At 47.6% G+C, this 19,690-nt stretch overlaps 1 protein-coding gene across 2 annotated transcripts; it reads left to right on the forward strand.

Annotated features, from left to right (window-relative positions):
* Window positions 1-288: 288 nt before the first annotated feature.
* rfng (RFNG O-fucosylpeptide 3-beta-N-acetylglucosaminyltransferase) lies at window positions 289-19,329 on the forward strand. 2 transcript variants are annotated; one of them, XM_035801259.2, is made up of 9 exons: window positions 289-967; window positions 2,018-2,658; window positions 15,211-15,259; window positions 15,475-15,577; window positions 16,461-16,614; window positions 16,778-16,863; window positions 17,026-17,191; window positions 17,342-17,427; window positions 17,693-19,329. In XM_035801259.2, exons 2-9 carry the CDS (start codon window positions 2,110-2,112, stop codon window positions 17,757-17,759), a joined length of 1,260 nt encoding a protein of 419 aa, XP_035657152.1. In that variant the 5' UTR covers window positions 289-967; window positions 2,018-2,109; the 3' UTR covers window positions 17,760-19,329. The 2 variants fall into 2 exon arrangements, with proteins under 2 accessions (XP_035657152.1, XP_035657154.1); XM_035801261.2 differs by lacking the exon at window positions 289-967 and adding an exon at window positions 980-1,606.
* Window positions 19,330-19,690: the final 361 nt, after the last annotated feature.

A 19,690-nucleotide genomic window follows, 5' to 3' on the forward strand; every position in this document is an offset into this window, starting at 1 on the left:
GGTCAAACATTGACGTCAGTGATATTCAGGTTGAAAAATCGGAATTAATAGAAAGAGGCCCGATATTCCCAGATCGATTTTTACCAATGGGAGATCGTTTGTTTCCGAGTTCCCAGTTGTTTCAACGCACTAAAGTCATCAGAGATTCCCGAGTTCCCAGTTGTTTTGAACGTGGAATATTTCTATCAACAAAAAACAGTTGCAAACTGATGGTAATTTGTATTAAGATACAACTAGTTAAGATATTAGTTCAGATATTAAACATGAATTACTCAAATTGTAAATTCTAACAATTTATTTGAGGTCACCCTTGAGATGAAAACGTGTTTTTTAAAATTACTTTGTAACACTAGTTGGCTAAACCTACAGGAGGGATTTTGCCGCGAGTTGTTTTGTCTGACAACTTTTTCCATTGTCAGCACAAAATAGGCTACGAGAGCCTACGACATCCAGAGCGAAAATAGCAACACAGTGGCGACCCCAACAGCTGTAGCCTACTACACTACAGGGACATTTAATTTGCAAGGCCAGGTCAGCATCAACCAGAGGGCGCTCAGTTTCAGATAATTTGCGTTTGGAGCGAGAATCACACAGTAGGTGATTTGAGAAGAATCCGAGAAACAGAGGTCGTTTATAATCGCAATAGAAACAACTGACGTTGTTTGACTCGCTTGCACTTGACTGGATGAGTGCACACAGCTAGGTTTCTTAATCGCGGTCGAATAGAGAAAGCGGGCTGCTAATGGTTAAAATGTGAGCCCAATCCAATCATTGTCAAGACGAGGAGACAAAAAAAGAGAAGATCGTTGAGTATAAAAGCGTCTGGAAACCCTGTATTGTATTTTAATTTTCTTTGATCAGATTCTGTTCACTTAATTCATTTTTGGTGACCAGTTCCCCTGGTGTTTTATTGCTGCATTTGGGAGGAGGCACATCGGATTAAATACGTGATTTATTTTGTTTCCATGTAAGTATAAGGCCTTTTCGTGATCACAGAATAAGTGTTTTAAGTAATTCGTCATAAACCGGGGTTTTCATAGAAAAAAAATTATTGACTGAACACTCTTGCCTTTCTTTTGTTTACCGTAGGACAGCCTATAGACCCGTATGTGCACGACATGCACACGGAACAACTCCTAAACATACCCGTAAACTTTAAAGTTACCTTTATAAGACCCAATAATGTTGGTTAATCGCGTTGTTGTTTTCATACATTTGTTGTGAACTCTACAGTTAAATGACCGAGCCCACAGCAGTCAGACCTGTTTCTATTGGCAGTGACCCAATCTGGCAGATTTGCATCTACCAGATTTGCAGATTTGCATAATCCCAAACCAGGCACCAAAATATGAAATGTTATGCATTATGTTTATTTATTTATTTCCCCCTGTAAATTATGTATAACTCCTTCATGCTATCCACTATCCTTCATGCTATATCCACATATCTGTTCTGAGAGCTCATATTTTACTAAGGGGGCTAATTTTAGTAAAGAAAAAAGGGTTTGATTACATCCCTCTGCTTCCTACAACTGACATCTGCTACTGGTTGAGGTATCATTGCCTCTGAAAATAGCAGCAAACAGGAAATTGCTCACACACTGAAGGTAAGTCTGTCAATTAAATGTGACCTGTATAAACTGACTGGCAAATGGAAGGGCATGAGTGACAATGTGCCAAGAAGAGAACTTCCAGACTTTACAGGCCTGTTTTAGTTAGTGGTCAGACTGAGAAGAAATAGTGTCTGCCATTTAAGAGGGACTCAATCAGAATGTATATAGAGTTGTACAGTGAAATCTTGTCCCTTTTATTGATTTGTATTTTTTATTTCACCTTTATTTAACCAGGTAGGCAAGTTGAGAACAAGTTCTCATTTACAATTGTGACCTGGCCAAGATGCAGAAACAAACTAGTCTGTCTGGCACCCAGGGTAGAGTAAACCCATGCAGGAATCAGATTAGGTTTTCAAGTGTGTCACTGTCATCTTATTATGCGGGGTGGTGGTGATGTCTCTTCAGGTTCCTGTGTGATGTCATAAAGATGGGACGCGGTGGAGTGGGAAGCAAAGCTGGCGCCGGGGGCTGAAAGGCCCCTCCAGCGGCCAATCAGGATGCATGTCTCCTCGATGGGTGTCAGCAAGTTCTGCTTTCTGTTCTCCCTGGCCCTCTGTGCCCTCCTGCTGCTCCTCATCCCTGCCCTCCAGCCCTCACAGCATCAGGGGGACCTGCCTCAGCCCCGGGCCCACACCAAGCCTGCCCAGGCGGGCACAGGTGCCAGCAAAATCCCCCAGCACCCTGGAGTTCTGGTTGTCCCTCTCCAGGCAGATGTGGGGAAAGTGACAGTGGGAAATTATGGGATTGATGGTGGATCTATAGGGCAGGGCACACCCAGAGAGACCAAGAGGACTGGGGATGTGGACTGGGTGTATACAGCTGGTCGAGGTGACACCCAGGGCAATGGGAAGCATACAGACTCTCAGACAGGGCCGAAGGAGGACTTCCCCCACAGAGCTGGAGTTGTGGTGGGGGCTGGAGGGTCTCGGTCCAGGACCCCTCTAGAGCTGAAAGACATTTTCATAGCGGTGAAGACCACCAGGAAGTACCACAAGTCCAGACTGGATTTACTGTTCCAGACCTGGGTGTCCAAAGCCAAAGAACAGGTAGGGAGGAACACAGACACATGCATACACACACACACACACACACACACACACACACACACACACACACACACACACACACACACACACACACACACACACACACACACACACACACACACACACACACACTCAAGTCTGAACTTGGCAGTGGTTCAGATGCAGCCTATGGCCCTGGATAAGGGTATTTGTTATGTCAATACAAACACAGCCCCCCCCCCCCCAGGTTATGTTTTATCGACAGGGTAGATCATCTCATTTGTCTTGTACTGTTAGCAAGACCTCCAGACAGGGCATGTTTCTAGAGTACACAATGACTCCTTCCCCTTTCTCTGTTCTCCAAGCAGCTGTAGTAACAGTAAAGAGTGAACATAATTTCTAGCGCCATGGGCTGCATGTCACTGCAACTACACTGCAGGTCCATTTCTCTTAAGAGTTGACTGTACTCCTTCAACAAGGGTTTGATTATCATATAGAACATGGAAGTGGAGGAAATGTGCTGCTATGGCAAATTCTGGTTTAAGATTCTATCCCAGTGAACACAAGATTTTGAAAATATTTATTTTCAACATCTTTCCAATGTCTTCATGTGCTCATAGGGATGGTTTTAGCCATAGGGCAGCAGGTAGCTTAACAGTTAGAGCGTTGGGCCAGCAACCAAGAGGTCGCTGGTTTGAATACCCCAGCCGACAAGGTAAAAAAAATCATTTAAACCTAATTTGCTCAAGGGATGTCATGCTACTATGCCTGACCCTTTAAAACAACACTTTTCACTGCACCTATCCAATACAACAACGTTTTTTGTTGTAGCCAACACTGCAGATTCATGCCCCCATGCTGGCCCACATCTGGGTTTCCTATTGCTATTACAAAAGTAGAGACATCTGGGGCATTGCAGATACCCAGTTCACTCCCTGTCAGCACAGAGCTCAAGCACTTGGAACTCATCTCAGAAAAACATCTCAACCATTAAATAAACAACTTCTCCCCCCTTGGCAAGAGTATCAGCTCCTGTGGTTCAGAATGACGATATGTGCGTCAAGAGCATAAAGGCCAGTGGGAATCAATTGACTGCTTGGATCAGGTTCTATAACGATTCTAACAAACCACATACGTAACTCATCTTGATGAATTGATGCCAAGCCATCTTATTGGCTCTCCTGCCAATCTCTGTTGGTCTTGTGGTTGTTTGGTGTGATATTGGGTGTTTCCTCATCTGCACGGTTAGAATCCTCCACTAAAGCAATGGTTGATGTTCAGTGGAGCCATAAAGTAAAACTGAAGCAGATTCTCTGAGATGAGAAGTCCATGTGTTCTCCACCCCTCATAACCTCAGCTACTATGGCCCAATCCTAACGTATTGTCCCATCAGTGCATGGTTTATGCTTAAGTTTGAGTTACCTGTATCTCTGGCTGGGATTCAGTGATCTGTATATACAAGACCATAATGAGACAGATGCTGGGGTAGAGAATCAAATTTGATTTGTCACATACATATGGATAGCAGATGTTAATGCGAGTGTAGCGAAATGCTTGTGCTTCTAGTTCCGACAATGCAGTAATAACCAACGAGTAATCTAACCTAACAATTTCACAACAGCTACCTTATATACACAAGTGTAAAAGGATGAAGAATATATACATTAAGCTATAGGAATGAGTGATGGTACAGAACGGCATAAGCAAGATGCAGTAGATGGTATCGAGTACAGTATATACATATGTAATGTAGGCTATGTAAACATTATATTAAGTGGCATTGTTTAAAGTGGCTAGTGATACATTTTTTACATGTATGGCAGCAGCCACTCAATGTTAGTGGTGGCTGTTTAACAGTCTGATGGCCTTGAGATTGAAGCTGTTTTTCAGTCTCTCTGTCCCTGCTTTGATGCACCTGTACTGACCTCGCCTTCTGGATGATAGCGGAGTGAACAGGCAGTGGCTCGGGTGGTTGTTGTCCTTGATGATCTTTATGGCCTTCCTGTGACATCGGGTGGTGTAAGGGTCCTGGAGGGCAGGTAGTTTGCCCCCGGTGATGCGTTGTGCAGACCTCACTACCCTCTGGAGAGCCTTACGGTTGTGGGCGGAGCAGTTGCCGTACCAGGCGGTGATACAGCCCGACAGGATGCTCTCGATTGTGCATCTGTAAAAGTTTGTGAGTGCTTTTGGTGACCAGCCGAATTTCTTCAGCCTCCTGAGGTTGAAGAGGAGCTGTTGTGCCTTCATCACCACACTGTCTGTGTGGGTGGACCATTTCAGTTTGTCTGTGATGTGTACGCAGAGGAACTTAACTTTCTACCCTCTCCACTACTGTCCCGTCTGTGGATAGTGGGGTACTCTCTCTGCTGTTTCCTGAAGTCCACGATCATCTCCTTTGTTTTGTTGAGTGTGAGGTTATTTTCCTGACAACACACTCCGAGGGCCCTCCCCTCCTCCCTGTAGGCCGTCTCGTCGTTGTTGGTAATCAAGCCTACCACTGTAGTGTCGTCTGCAAACTTGATGATTGAGTTGGAAGCGTGCATGGCCATGCAGTCGTGAGTGAACAGGGAGTACAGGAGAGGGCTCAGAACACACCCTTGTGGGGTCCCAGTGCTGAGCATCAGCGGGGTGGAGATGTTACCTACCCTCACCACCTGGGGCCGGCCCGTCAGGAAGACCAGTACCCAGTTGCACAGGGCGGGGTCGAGACCCAGGGTCTATGGTACTATGGTGTTAAATGCTGAGCTGTAGTCGATGAACAGCATACTCACATAGATATTCCTCTTGTCAAGATGGGTTAGGGCAGTGTGGTTGCAATTGCGTCGTCTGTGGACCTATTGGGGCGGTAAGCAAATTTGAGTGGGTCTAGGGTGTCAGGTAGGGTGGGGGTGATATGGTCCTTGATTAGTCTCTCAAAGCACTTCATGATGACGGAAGTGAGTGCTACGGGGCGGTAGTCGTTTAGCTCAGTTACCTTGGCTTTATTGGGAACAGGAACAATGGTGGCACTCTTGAATCATGTGGGAACAGCAGACTGGGGGATAAGGATTGATTGAATATGTCTGTAAACACACCAGCCAGCTGGTCTGCGCATGCTCTGAGGACGCGGCTGGGGATGCTGTCTGGGCCTGCAGCCTTGAGAGAGTTAACACGTTTAAATGTTTTACTCACGTCGGCTGCAGTGAAGGAGAGTCCGCAGGTTTTGGTAGTTGGCCGTGTCAGTGGCACTGTATTGTCCTCAAAGCGAGCAAAGAAGTTGTTTAGTCTGTCTGGGAGCAAGACATCCTGGTCCGCGACGGAACTGATTTTCTTTTTGTAATCCGTGAATGACTGTAGACCCTGCCACATACCTCTTGTCTCTGAATTGTGACTCTACTTTGTCTCTATACTGACGCTTATAGCTTGTTTGATTGCCTTGCGGAGGGAATAGCTACACTGTTTGTATTCGGTCATGTTTCCGGTCACCTTGCCCTGGTTAAAAGCAGTGTTTCGCGCTTTCAGTTTCACGCAAATGCTGCCATCAATCCACGGTTTCTGGTTTGGGAATGTTTTAATAGTTGCTGTGGGTACGACATCGCCAATGCACTTGCTAATGAACTCGCTCACCGAATCAGCATATTCGTCAATGTTGTTGTTTAATGCAACGCGGAACATTTCCCAATCCACGTGATCGAAGCAATCTTGAAGAGTGGAATCAGATTGGTCGGACCAGCGTTGAACAGACCTGAGCGCGGGAGCTTCCTATCTATAGGCTGGAAGCAACAAAATGGAGTCGTGGTCAGCTTTTCCGAAAGGAGTGCGGGGGAGGGCCTTATATGCGTCGCGGAAGTTAGAATAACAATGATCCAGGGTTTTACCAGCCCTGGTAGCACTATCGATATGCTGATAGAATTTAAGGAGTTGTAGTGATGGTACAGAAGGAGAGTGTAACGGTTCTCTTGTAGTGAAGGAGAGTCGGACCAAAATGCAGCGTGTAGATTGCGATCCATGTTTATTCAACAAACGTAACACGAATCTAAATACAAACACTACAAAACAAATAACGCAACGAAAACCGAAACAGCCTATACTTGCGTAAACTAACACAGAGACAGGACCTAAGGACAATCACCCACAAAACCCAACACAAAACAGGCTACCTAAATATGGTTCCCAATCAGAGACAATGACTAACACCTGCCTCTGATTGAGAACCATATCATGCCAAACATAGAAATAGACAAACCAGACACACAACATAGAATGCCCACCCAGCTCACGTCCTGACCAACACTAAAACAAGAAAAACATATACGAACGATGGTCAGACCGTGACAGAACCCCCAAGGTGCGGACTCCGAACGCACAACCTAAACCTATAGGGGAGGGTCTGGGTGGGCATCTGTCCGCGGTGGCGGCTCTGGTGCTGGACGTGGACCCCGCTCCATAGTTGTCTTAGTCCACCTCCTTAGCGTCCCTTGAGTGGTGACCCTCGCCGCTAACCTTGGCCTAGGTAACCAAACAACGGGCCCCACTGGACTGAGGGGCAGCTCCGGACTGAGGGGCAGCTCCGGACTGAGGGGCAGCTCGGGACTGAGGGGCAGCTCGGGACTGAGGGGCAGCTCGGGACTGAGGGGCAGCTCGGGACTGAGGGGAAGCTCGGGAGTGAGAGGAAGCTCGGGAGTGAGAGGAAGCTCGGGCAGGTTGATGGATCTACCAGATCCTGGCTGGCTGGTGGTTTAGGCAGATCCTGGCTGACTGGCAGATCCTGGCTGACTGGCAGATCTGGCAGATCCTTGCTGACTGGCGGATCCTGGCCGACTGGCAGATCTTGGCCGACTGGCAGATCTGGCAGATCTTGGCCGACTGGCAGATCTGGCAGATCCCGACTGGCAGTTCTGGCAGATCCCGGCTGACTGGCGGATCTGGAAGAGTCTGGTTGACTGGCGGATCTGGAAGAGTCTGGTTGACTGGCGGATCTGGAAGAGTCTGGTTGACTGGCGGATCTGGAAGAGTCTGGTTGACTGGCGGATCTGGAAGAGTCTGGTTGACTGGCGGATCTGGAAGAGTCTGGTTGACTAGCGGGTCTGGAAGAGTCTGGTTGACTGGCAGATCTGGAAGAGTCTGGTTGACTGGCGGGTCTGGAAGAGTCTGGTTGACTGGCGGGTCTGGAAGAGTCTGGTTGACTGGCGGGTCTGGAAGAGTCTGGTTGACTGGCGGGTCTGGAAGAGTATGGTTGACTGGCGGGTCTGGAAGAGTCTGGTTGACTGGCGGGTCTGGAAGAGTCTGGTTGACTGGCGGGTCTGGAAGAGTCTGGCTGACTGGTGGATCCTGGCTGACTGGCGGATCTGGCTGACTGGCGGATCTGGAAGTATCTTGTTGACTGGCGGATCTGGAAGTGTCTGGTTGACTGGCAGATCTGGAAGAGTCTGGTTGACTGGCAGATCTGGAAGAGTCTGGTTGACTAGCAGATCTGGAAGGGTCTGGTTGACTGGCAGATCTGGAAGGGTCTGGTTGACTGGCAGATCTGGAAGAGTCTGGTTGACTGGCAGATCTGGAAGGGTCTGATTGACTGGCAGATCTGGAAGGGTCTGGTTGACTGGCAGATCTGGAAGGGTCTGGTTGACTGGCAGATCTGGAAGGGTCTGGTTGACTGGCAGATCTGGAAGAGTCTGGCTGACTGGCAGATCTGGAAGAGTCTGGCTGACTGGCGGATCCTGGCAGACTGACGGATCTGGCTGCTCCATGCTGACTGGCGGCTCTGGCTGCTCCACACTAACTGGCGGCTCTGGCTGCTCCATATAGGCTGACAGCTCTGGCGGCTTCTTACAGACTGGCAGCTCTGGCGGCTCCGTGCAGACTGGCAGCTCCTTGCAGACTGGCAGCTCCTTACAGACTGGCAGCTCCGTGCAGACTGGCAGCTCCGTGCAGACTGGCAGCTCCTTGCAGACTGACAGCTCCTTGCAGACTGACAGCTCCTTGCAGACTGGCAGCTCCTTGCAGACTGGCAGCTCCTTGCAGACTGGCAGTTCTGGCTGCTCCATGCAGACTGACAGCTCTGGCTGCTCCATGCAGACTGGCAGCTCTGGCTGCTCCATGCAGACTGGCACCTCTGGCTGCTTCATGCAGACTGGCAGCTCTGGCTGCTTCATGCAGACTGACAGCTCTGGCTGCTCCATGCAGACTGGCTGCTTCATACAGACTGACAGCTCTGGCTTCTCCATGCAGACTGACAGCTCTGGCTGCTCCATGCAGACTGGCAGCTCTGGCTGCTCCATGCGGGCTGGCAGCTCTGGCTGCTCCCTGCGGGCTGGCAGCTCAGGCTGCGCTGAACAGGCAGGAGACTCCAGCAGCGCAGGAGAGGAGAAAGGCTCCAGCAGCGCTGAACAAGCGGGAGACTCCGGCAGCGCTGGAGAGGCGAGGCGCACTGGAGGCCTGATGCGTGGTGCTGGCACTGGTGGTACTGGAGGGCTGGGGTGTGGAGGTGGTACTGGATAGACCGGACCGTGCAGGCGCACTGGAGCTCTTGAGCACCGAGCCTGTCCAACCTTACCTGGCTCGATGCCCACTCTAGCCCGGCCGATACGAGGAGCTGGAATATACCTGGGGACACCGTGCGCACCACTGCATAACACGGTGCCTGCCCGGTCTCTCTAGCCCCCCTGTAAGCACAGGGAGTTTGCGCAGGTCTCCTGCCTGTTGACACGCTGCTTGGTCCTGTTAGGGTGGGTGATTCTGTAACGGTTCTCTTGTGGTGAAGGAGAGTCGGACCAAAATGCAGCGTGTAGATTGCGATCCATGTTTATTCAACAAACGTAACACGAATCTAAATACAAACACTACAAAACAAATAACGTAACGAAAACCGAAACGGCCTATACTTGCGTAAACTAACACAGAGACAGGACCAAAGGACACTAAGGACAATCACCCACAAAACCCAACACAAAACAGGCTACCTAAATATGGTTCCCAATCAGAGACAATGACTAACACCTGCCTCTGATTGAGAACCATATCAGGCCAAACATAGAATGCCCACCCAGCTCACGTCCTGACCAACACTAAAACAAGGAAAACACATACGAACGATGGTCAGACCGTGACAGAGAGAACCGATGCTCTACAGAACAGTGTCTTGCTGGCCGTAGTGTGTGTGGGTGGGTATGTACCCATGGTGGCCAGGGGACATGGAATGGTTAAGCACATGATGGCGTGTGTGTGCAGGAAGGGTGGAAAGGCATGCCCTGTGCAGCGTGGGGAAGTGTTCTCGCGCGGGCCTGTATGTGGTTGTAGACCCTGGGCCACCAGAGGGAAGAAGTTCCTGGGCAACCAGAGACTAGAGGAGAGCAGGAGATGTGTGCAGGAGGAACACACTGCTGTGTTTGCTCTCTCTCTGTGCAGGAATTTCTGCCCACCCCCACCATTTAGAAGGCTGGAGGGCAGGAGGAATCTGTGGGAGCAAGGCTGGTTGAACTGGGAAGAAAGGGGGTGGGGGACAGAGATTCCAGAGAGAGAGCAAACACAGCAGTGTGTTCCTCATGCACACGTCTCCTGCTCTCCTGTAGTCTCTGGTTGCCCAGGAACTTCCTCCCTCTGGGGGCCCAGGGTCTACCACCACAGGAGGAATGAGAGATGTGTTTAGGGGATAAGTCAGAGGGAGGGGGAAGTGGGGAGAATTCTCTGGTGTTATCCTTCTCCAAACACAGAGGCCTGTATGGGAGGCTGTAGAATATAGATCAACATTCTCCACGCAGGGATCTATGGGAGGCTGTAGAATATAGATCAACATTCTCCACGCAGGGATCTATGGGAGGCTGTAGAATATAGATCAACATTCTCCACGCAGGGATCTATGGGAGGCTGTAGAATATAGATCAACATTCTCCACGCAGGGATCTATGGGAGGCTGTAGAATATAGATCAACATTCTCCATGCAGGGATCTATGGGAGGCTGTAGAATATAGATCAACATTCTCCACGCAGGGATCTATGGGAGGCTGTAGAATATAGATCAACATTCTCCACGCAGGGATCTATGGGGAGGCTGTAGAATATAGATCAACATTCTCCACAGGGATCTATGGGAGGGGATCTATGGGAGGCTGTAGAATATAGATCAACATTCTCCACGCAGGGATCTATGGGAGGCTGTAGAATATAGATCAACATTCTCCACGCAGGGATCTATGGGAGGCTGTAGAATATAGATCAACATTCTCCACGCAGGGATCTATGGGAGGCTGTAGAATATAGATCAACATTCCCCACGCAGGGATCTATGGGAGTCTGTAGAATATAGATCAACATTCTCCACGTAGGGATCTATGGGAGTCTGTAGAATATAGATCAACATTCTCCACGTAGGGATCTATGGGAGGCTGTAGAATATAGATCAACATTCCCCACGCAGGGATCTATGGGAGGCTGTAGAATATAGATCAACATTCCCCATGCAGGGATCTATGGGAAGCTGTAGAATATAGATCAACATTCCCCACGCAGGGATCTATGGGAGGCTGTAGAATATAGATCCACATTCTCCACGCAGGGATCTATGGGAAGCTGTAGAATATAGATCAACATTCCCCACGCAGGGATCTATGGGAGGCTGTAGAATATAGATCAACATTCTCCACGCAGGGATCTATGGGAGGCTGTAGAATATAGATCAACATTCTCCACGCAGGGATCTATGGGAGGCTGTAGAATATAGATCAACATTCTCCACGCAGGGATCTATGGGAGGCTGTAGAATATAGATCAACATTCCCCATGCAGGGATCTATGGGAGGCTGTAGAATATAGATCAACATTCTCCACGCAGGGATCTATGGGAGGCTGTAGAATATAGATCAACATTCTCCACGCAGGGATCTATGGGAGGCTGTAGAATATAGATTAACATTCTCCACGCAGGGATCTATGGGAGGCTGTAGAACAGGGATGGGCGACTCTAGTCCTTGGGGGCCTGATTTTTCCCCAGCCTCAGCTAACACACCTGACTCCAGTAATCAACTGGAGGCTGTAGAATTTATTATAGATCAACAGGCAACATAGCACAGCTGGTGAGAACTGTGTCATAGGGTAGAACCATAACCTAGTATATTATAGAAAGATACCCATGTGTTAAATGGTGTGTAGCGTTGAATTGAAGGGGTAGGCTGTGTGAGTGAAGGGGTAGGCTGTGTGAGTGAAGGGGTAGGCTGTGTGAGTGAAGGGGTAGGCTGTGTGAGTGAAGGGGTAGGCTGTGTGAGTGAAGGGGTAGGCTGTGTGAGTGAAGGGGTAGGCTGTGTGAGTGAAGGGGTAGGCTGTGTGAGTGAAGGGGTAGGCTGTGTGAGTGAAGGGGTAGGCTGTGTGAGTGAAGGGGTAGGCTGTGTGAGTGAAGGGGTAGGCTGTGTGAGTGAAGGGGTAGGCTGTGTGAGTGAAGGGGTAGGCTGTGTGAGTGAAGGGGTAGGCTGTGTGAGTGAAGGGGTAGGCTGTGTGAGTGAAGGGAGTGAAGGGGTAGGCTGTGTGAGTGAAGGGGTAGGCTGTGTGAGTGAAGGGGTAGGCTGTGTGAGTGAAGGGGTAGGCTGTGTGAGTGAAGGGGTAGGCTGTGTGAGTGAAGGGGTAGGCTGTGTGAGTGAAGGGGTAGGCTGTGTGAGTGAAGGGGTAGGCTGTGTGAGTGAAGGGGTAGGCTGTGTGAGTGAAGGGGTAGGCTGTGTGAGTGAAGGGGTAGGCTACTTCATACTCTTCTTTTTCCATAGCCAACATACATCACGTATTAACATACTTTCACACTTATGCTTATTTCACAAGTACTATTTTAGAATGTCTGGTCACACACATTTCCTAGGTGGCAAAGGTCTGGATGGATATAGTCATTTATCGGTGTAGTAACAAACCCCCACCTCGCAACCCCAAAATGTTCACACAACTCTTTCTGGTGGAGAGAACATGTTTCTTGCAATTCTAAACATTTTGCATTGGACAGAGAATTGTTTTTGCTGTTTTAAAGCTAATTTTCTGTAATTCTACACATTTTGCATTGGGCAGAGAATTGTTTTTGCTGTTATAAAGCTAATTTTCTGCAATTCTACACATTTTCCCATGTCTTACTTGTGTTTAAATGATACCAGGGGTCGAAGTTCGACCCCATTCTGAGTCTGGACTGTTGTTCGCCAGTTGATTATGGGGGATATAGGGAATAGGGTGACTGGTTCATATCCTGGGTCTGTTCTGGGCCTATAAAACAGATCAGCAGTGAGGCCCTTCAAGACAAAGAGTTCCAGTGTTCAGCTGCACATTAACAGGACCAAACACACTGGCCCAATTTGCTTAGTAACTAACGTCACAGCTCCATTTGTGTTGACATAAAAATACCCTATCTCCCAGGCAGCTCCAGGGGTGCATCCCAAATGGCACCCTATTCTCTTTGTAATACACTACAGGCCCTGGTCAAAGTAGTGCACTATATAGGAAATATGGTACAATTTGGGACACAGACCAGGAGAGGAGTGTTCAAAGACCGCATTGTGCCACCGTTCCACTGTGTGTCTACTTTCTAATGGCCACCTGCACAACTATTCACTAAAAGAACAAGTGTGACCACCGCTACTGTTCTGACCATTGGCTCAGACAGGTATATAGCATTGGCCTAGTTCTCAGTCTTTTAATATATGCCATTTAGCAGACGCTTTTATCCAAAGCGACTTACAGTCATGTGTGCATACATGCATACACACTTTTAGGTCAACAATTTAACAAAACATGTTTTATTTATTTAACGAGGCAAGTCAGTTAAGAACAGATTCTTATTTAAAATGACGGCCTAGGTTGAGCCACTCTAAGGAAAATGTTATGAGCCTCAGTTAAGAGCAGCAGCTGGGTAGTTCCACTCATTTATAGATCATATGGATGTGTCAGGCTCATCAGTTGTTTTACTGTTTGGAAATCAAGAGGGTTTAAAGAGTAGTGGGATCTACAGACAGGCAGTCAGACAGACAGTCTGATTGGTGTATGGGGTCAAATAGAATGGGCTTTCAACAGACATTCTGGCTCATGTGAGGTTTATGGAGTAGTGTGAAGTTGCTCCTAATTCCAAGACACTGATCTATGGTCAGTTTTGTGTTTTCCTCACTAGTGGTTAAGGTTCAGAATAATGGTGGGCTGATCCTAGGTCTGTGACTATGGGCAATGTATACCTGGAGTGGAGTTTAAAGGATGCCTGCTGGGTTTATTTGTACCTGTTAAAACCCTATGAGGGGAGTCCGTGAGAACACAGAGCAGCCATTTCTCTTTAGCTCCAGTCTTGCTGAGTGAACACGAGGCCAACCTTCTCTCCATATATGTGGAGAGATTTCTCTGGAAAGAAAAGAAGACATGGAACCACACTGAGTCACAGCTTTAGTCTCTGAGTATTTCAAATGTGGAAACTATTCTAGGAATCCTTCTACAGTGTTCATAATAGAGCTGTTGGAAAATGACTTACGGGAGGGAGGGAAGAAAGGTACTGTAGATTGAAGGGATTGGAGGCTTTCTCCTGCACGGTGTAGCAACTTTGAATGAACGAGAGTAGAACCAGGGTATCTTGAAATGTTTTAACAAGATGTTATCAATTTTCTTGTGTCTGACTTTTTGCACATTTGTGTTGTTTTAACAGCCTGTCATAGAATTTACACCATCTACAGTGAGCCAGAATATCCCCAGGCTTGCAGGTTGACTTAACATGGTAGAAATCTGTTTAAAACTTCAGCCAACGGGCCCCGGCAACCACACTGCCTCCGGGCCCTGGCAACCACACTGCCTCCGGGCCCCGGCAACCACACTGCCTCCGGGCCCTGGCAACCACACTGCTCTCCAGGCCATTTATGCCCTGCTGGCTGGCCAGGGATCTGCTGAGTTGCCAGGGTGACTGGGTCCTCCCCTCTTTGATCAGGGAAGGTCTTTGTTTGCCTGGCATGGTCTGGCTCGTCCTGGTGGTGGTGTGTGTGTGTGTGTCACATGCCTGTGGTGTCCTGTGTAGTTTTCCACCAGTCCTGGCACGGATGCCCAGCATCTCCCAGGGCACACAGGAAAGAGAGGGCATGCCACCGGGCACGAGGCAGGGAGGAGACAACTGGAGGATAAAAGAAGGGGGGATGAGGGAGGGAGGGAAGAAAGATGAAAAGGGGACAGAGGGATAGAAAGTGAAGGCATGCCACTGGGCACGAGGCAGGCGGGCAGCAGGGAGGGAGGGAAAGAATAAATGACAGGAGGAAGGGAGGGGTAACAGACAATTAGGAGAGAGAGGAGGAAAGGAAAGAGGGAGCATGCCATAGTTGAGGCGAGCAGGGTAAAGGGGAGGAGGGGGACTGAGTGCCAGGGAGAATGGGCCCAGTGTTGTTTGAGTTAGCATAGTCTGGTTATTGTTTTACCCAACTGCTTCACTCCATGAATCAGCAGTATAGGTCTAGGACATGGAGGCCTCATTGTGCAAGCCACATTTTTGATCTCTCTTCCCTCTCCTCTCTCTTTTGCTCTCTCGTTCTCTCTGTCTTGTGTGTGAGGGGGGTGTATACGTGGAAACGAACTTAGTGTTAACAAATCTCTCTCTCTCTGTTTGTCTCCTCAAGACCTTTATATTCACTGATGGGGAGGATCAGGAGCTGAGGAGGAGAGCAGGTCAGTCTACACTCTAATAGGTGGATACTGGAAGTACAAATAGGAAAGCAATTATTGTGTCACTGTACCTTCTTAAATGTAACTATTTATCAAATTTGATTGGTGTTCTTAGAAAGACTTGCAATATGTTATCAGGCATATGTGTATTTGATACCCTAGCATTACTGTCTCAGTAGTACGATAAGTAGACTCAACATCCTCATCTTTTCTCTCAGGGGCTAATGTCGTCAACACTAACTGTTCAGCAGCACACACGCGGCAGGCCCTGTGCTGTAAGATGTCTGTGGAATACGACAAGTTCATCGAGTCGCAGAGGAAGTGAGTCTTTACATACTTTACCTTACTTCCTGCTATTCACCATCACATTGCATGCTAAGAACTTAACTATAGATTAAGTTCTTCATTATTTGGCCAATAAGAAGCCAATTCAGAAGTTAGTTTGTTCTCCTGCCCTGATCAGGGAGGCCAAGTAGTCCCACTTGCTTGGTGGTTAAGATGCTGCCTTTGTCAAGAGTACTGAGCCGCTCAGTTTCAGAAGACTGCCTGTCTAATGTAAAGAAATATTTATATTTCTTTACTGGTGAGAAAAGGAAAGGCCTATTTTGAGAATACATTTCACACATATGTCTGTGTGTTTAGTTAAGGAGGTCAACAGATGGATAGGACTGTATGTCTTCACGTACAGTAGCTCTGGCAAGCACAGATTGTAGGAACACACTGGCCTATTTGGCTCCCGAGTGGCGCAGCAGTCCGTCGGCACTGCATCTCAGTGCTGGAGGCGTCACTACAGACCCTGTTTCGACCCCGGGCTGTATCACAAGCGGACGTGATCGGGAGTCCCATGGGGTGGTGCACAGTTGGCCCAGCATTGTCTGAGTTAGGGGAGGGTTTGGCCGGGGTAGGCCGTCATTGTAAAATTTGAATTTGTTCTTAACTGACTTGTCTAGTTAAAGGTTAAATAAAAACAGTGAAAATATAGACACATTTGTTCCAGTCCCATGTACTATATATGATACTTTATGAGCTGCTATACATTCCAATGAACACCATCATTGTCGTGATGATAACAACACCTTAACACGTCAGTAACACTTAATACAATTGATTTGTAATAACTTTATAATAACTGTATTAATGTAATAACTTGCATCTCTCTCTGTCCTCCCCCCTCCCTTTCTATTCTCTCTCCTCCTTCTTCCAGATGGTTCTGCCATATGGATGATGATAACTATGTGATTGTACCCAGTCTGCTGAAGCTGCTGTCCTCCTTCCAACACACCCAGGATGTTTACCTGGGCCGGCCCAGCCTCGACCACCCCATAGAGGCTGCAGAGAGGGTCAAGAGTGATGGATCTGTGAGTACACCCTGTCTGTTTGTCTGTCTCTTTCTCCAGACCATCCTTCTCTCTCGCTCCATCCCTTCCACCTCGGTCGTTCTGTCAATGCCTCCCTTCCTGTCTCTCTCTTTATCTCTCTCTCCCTTACTCCTGACCTCTGACCCTTGTTTTCTTCTCCTAGGTGTCAGTGAAGTTCTGGTTCGCTACAGGAGGTGCAGGGTTCTGTATCAGTCGTGGTCTGGCCCTCAAGATGAGTCCATGGGCTAGGTGAGTTTGAACAGTTCAACACTCTCAATGTTCTTCAGTTGCACATATTATTGTAGCTGTTAAGCTATTAAGCCAAACTGTTTTGAGCAGTTCACTCACAACCTCACATCTTACCCCCCCTTTCTTTTCTTTTTCATTCTTTCCTGTCCTCCTCCTCCCTAGTCTGGGGAACTTCATCAGCACGGCAGAGAAGATCCGTCTCCCTGACGACTGCACAATCGGTTACATCATCGAGGCGCTGCTGGAGGTGACGCTGACACACACCCACCTCTTCCACTCCCACCTGGAGAACCTGCAGAGGCTGCCCACAGACACCGTGCTGGAACAGGTAGGGGTGGGGGCTGTGTGTGTAGGAGGGGGTCTGTCTGTGAGAGCGAGAGATTGTCTCCACACAAGTGTGTGGGTGAAAGAGACACCCTACTTTGTCTTTTGTCTGTGATGTATACAACAGATACCAATTGTTTGTGTGTGTGTCTAGGTCACTCTGAGCTATGGGGGTTTTGAGAACAGGAGGAATGTGGTCAGCATTGGAGGAGCCTTCTCCCTGGTGGAGGACCCCTCACGGTAATCAGACATTAACCCAACATCCCACCAGCATTCAGTAATGCACAAGACAATTACATGACACTGGTTTACTAAACCTCTGCCTCAGTGCAAAGTTTGCTCTAGCTGAATTGTGAATTACATGTAAATGGTTATCCCCTCTCTCTCCACCAACTCTTTTTCGTCTTACCATTTCCCTCACCCCCGGCATTGCTCATCTCTCCCTCTCTCTTCATCCATCTGCCCCCTCTCTCTTCCTCCCCTCCCTCTATCTCTCCGTCTCTAGGTTTAAGACTGTCCACTGCCTCCTCTACCCAGAGACTGACTGGTGTCCTAGTAAGGGTCACCATTGATGGCCACTAAAGTATATCTACAATACTTCCTACCAGCCTGTTTGACTGGTGTCCCTGTGTATATGCTAGCTATATCATTGCCATGGCAAAATGACAATTTGGCCAAAGCAAAACCAGACTGGCACCCTGGCTAACCCAACAGAACCACTTCACTCAGATAAAATGGTTAAATGTCTGTGTGTCTTTGAGAGGAGACAAGCGGAGGTAAATGGAGTGAGGATCACTTTTGTCATGGTGGGGTGATGAAGAAATGCCCCACTACTCTTATCAGTACTGTACCATCCACTCATCGCAGTAAGTTGTCGTCGCTGGCTGTTGCTGTGGCGATGTGTATCACCGCTCGTTGCTTTAAATCCCAAACTCTAATCTTTTAGTATTGTGGTCGAGGGTTTTTTGAAGGAGTGTTAAGGTACTTAAATTACTGATGAAAAGGTACCTTAAGATGCTGAACAGGGTGAAATGTTAAATTATTTGCTTTTAGGTCTAAACATTTACCGGACTGATGTTTTTTTTACAAGAGCTCATGACCAGAAGTCATCAGAGATGATTATCTGATATCAGTGTTACAGGAAGAGAGAGACCGTTTACGTAATGAGTGAGAGACGTTTGTGCTAATGTAACGGAGTTAAGAATGTACCGTAAGCTGACTCCATTGAAATGTCGCAGATGGAGCTATCCAATTGGATCTTTTTGTATAGCTCATTCGATTGGTACGTTGTCAAGGAGGTTGGTCACGTGTGTTTGCGAGCAGAGGATCACTAGTCGAAGCCCGGTATGGGGAGAGGGACAGTGGAGGGAGCTATACTGTTAGCTGCACATCGGATTCACTTCACAGACTACCCTTGTGTCCCTCATGTCCTGAAGTTAATGTCTTACCAGAAGAGGTTTCAAACTGGTGTGTGTACATATGTGCAGGTTTGTGTGCAACCTAATAGTTTAACCACTCAATCCAAATGCTTTTAATATCTTATAGCCAAAGATGATACTTTGTGCCTTGTGTTTCAATCAACTAGACTTTGGAAATGCTTAAGAGCACATAATGAAAAATGAATTGAAGGCAAGAAAGAGATCGTATGTGTGACAGTAGGAATTAAAACAAGTGTCCACCACACATATACACACAGCCCTGCAGTAACCAAAACAGACTCCTTGAAGGTGAGCACATTATCCTAAAGATCATTCATTAGAACCCTTTGTTGCGTTTCCCCCAATACATGTTATTTCTCTGTCAAAAGGACTCCACATTTTGCACTCATCTCAATTCCCGTGTTTAATATCTCTGTGTATTAAAAGTTACATTCGTGTTATTGACTCATTGTAATGTGTGAGCTTGAGCTGGAAGTAGGTGTGTTTTACTGATGTCTCACATTCCTTTTTGCACGAAAACACTATAATACAAATACAGAATCTGTCTTTCCCACTGCAGGTCAGTGGCTGAGAGAGAGGAGTCTGACTCAGATTCGAGGCAGGATGTGATATTTTTCCTCATCTTCTCCTGTCATCCGTTTCACCATTGCTGTATTATTTTGTTTAATAAAGCATAAAGCATGTTTTGCAGCATTACCAAACACTCCTCGCTGCCCTTTGCTTTACAGATTCATTTTATCATTATACTTATTAAGACACAATTACCAACACAGTGATTGATGTACAGGAGGACAGTGGAACAATGTTAATGGTGCCGAAATACACTGTCATGCTGTTTCTAGCTTCTAGCCACCTTTGCAGTGTTTTTTTGTGTGTTATTTCTTACAATATTTGCTCACAAAGTTTCTTGCATTATTATCTACAGCCGGAAATAACTTTTGGATTTTAGATCGGCAGTCACTCACCAGCATTTCGACCAGAAATTCAACTTGAATTGGTTCCTTTGTTTGAATTTCTAGAGCGAATTCCATTAATTCCAGGGTCTGCCGCAAGACGACGTCGCC

The sequence above is a fragment of the Oncorhynchus keta genome, chromosome 24, assembly GCF_023373465.1.
Source record: "Oncorhynchus keta strain PuntledgeMale-10-30-2019 chromosome 24, Oket_V2, whole genome shotgun sequence".
NCBI classification, from domain to species: Eukaryota; Metazoa; Chordata; class Actinopteri; order Salmoniformes; family Salmonidae; genus Oncorhynchus; species Oncorhynchus keta.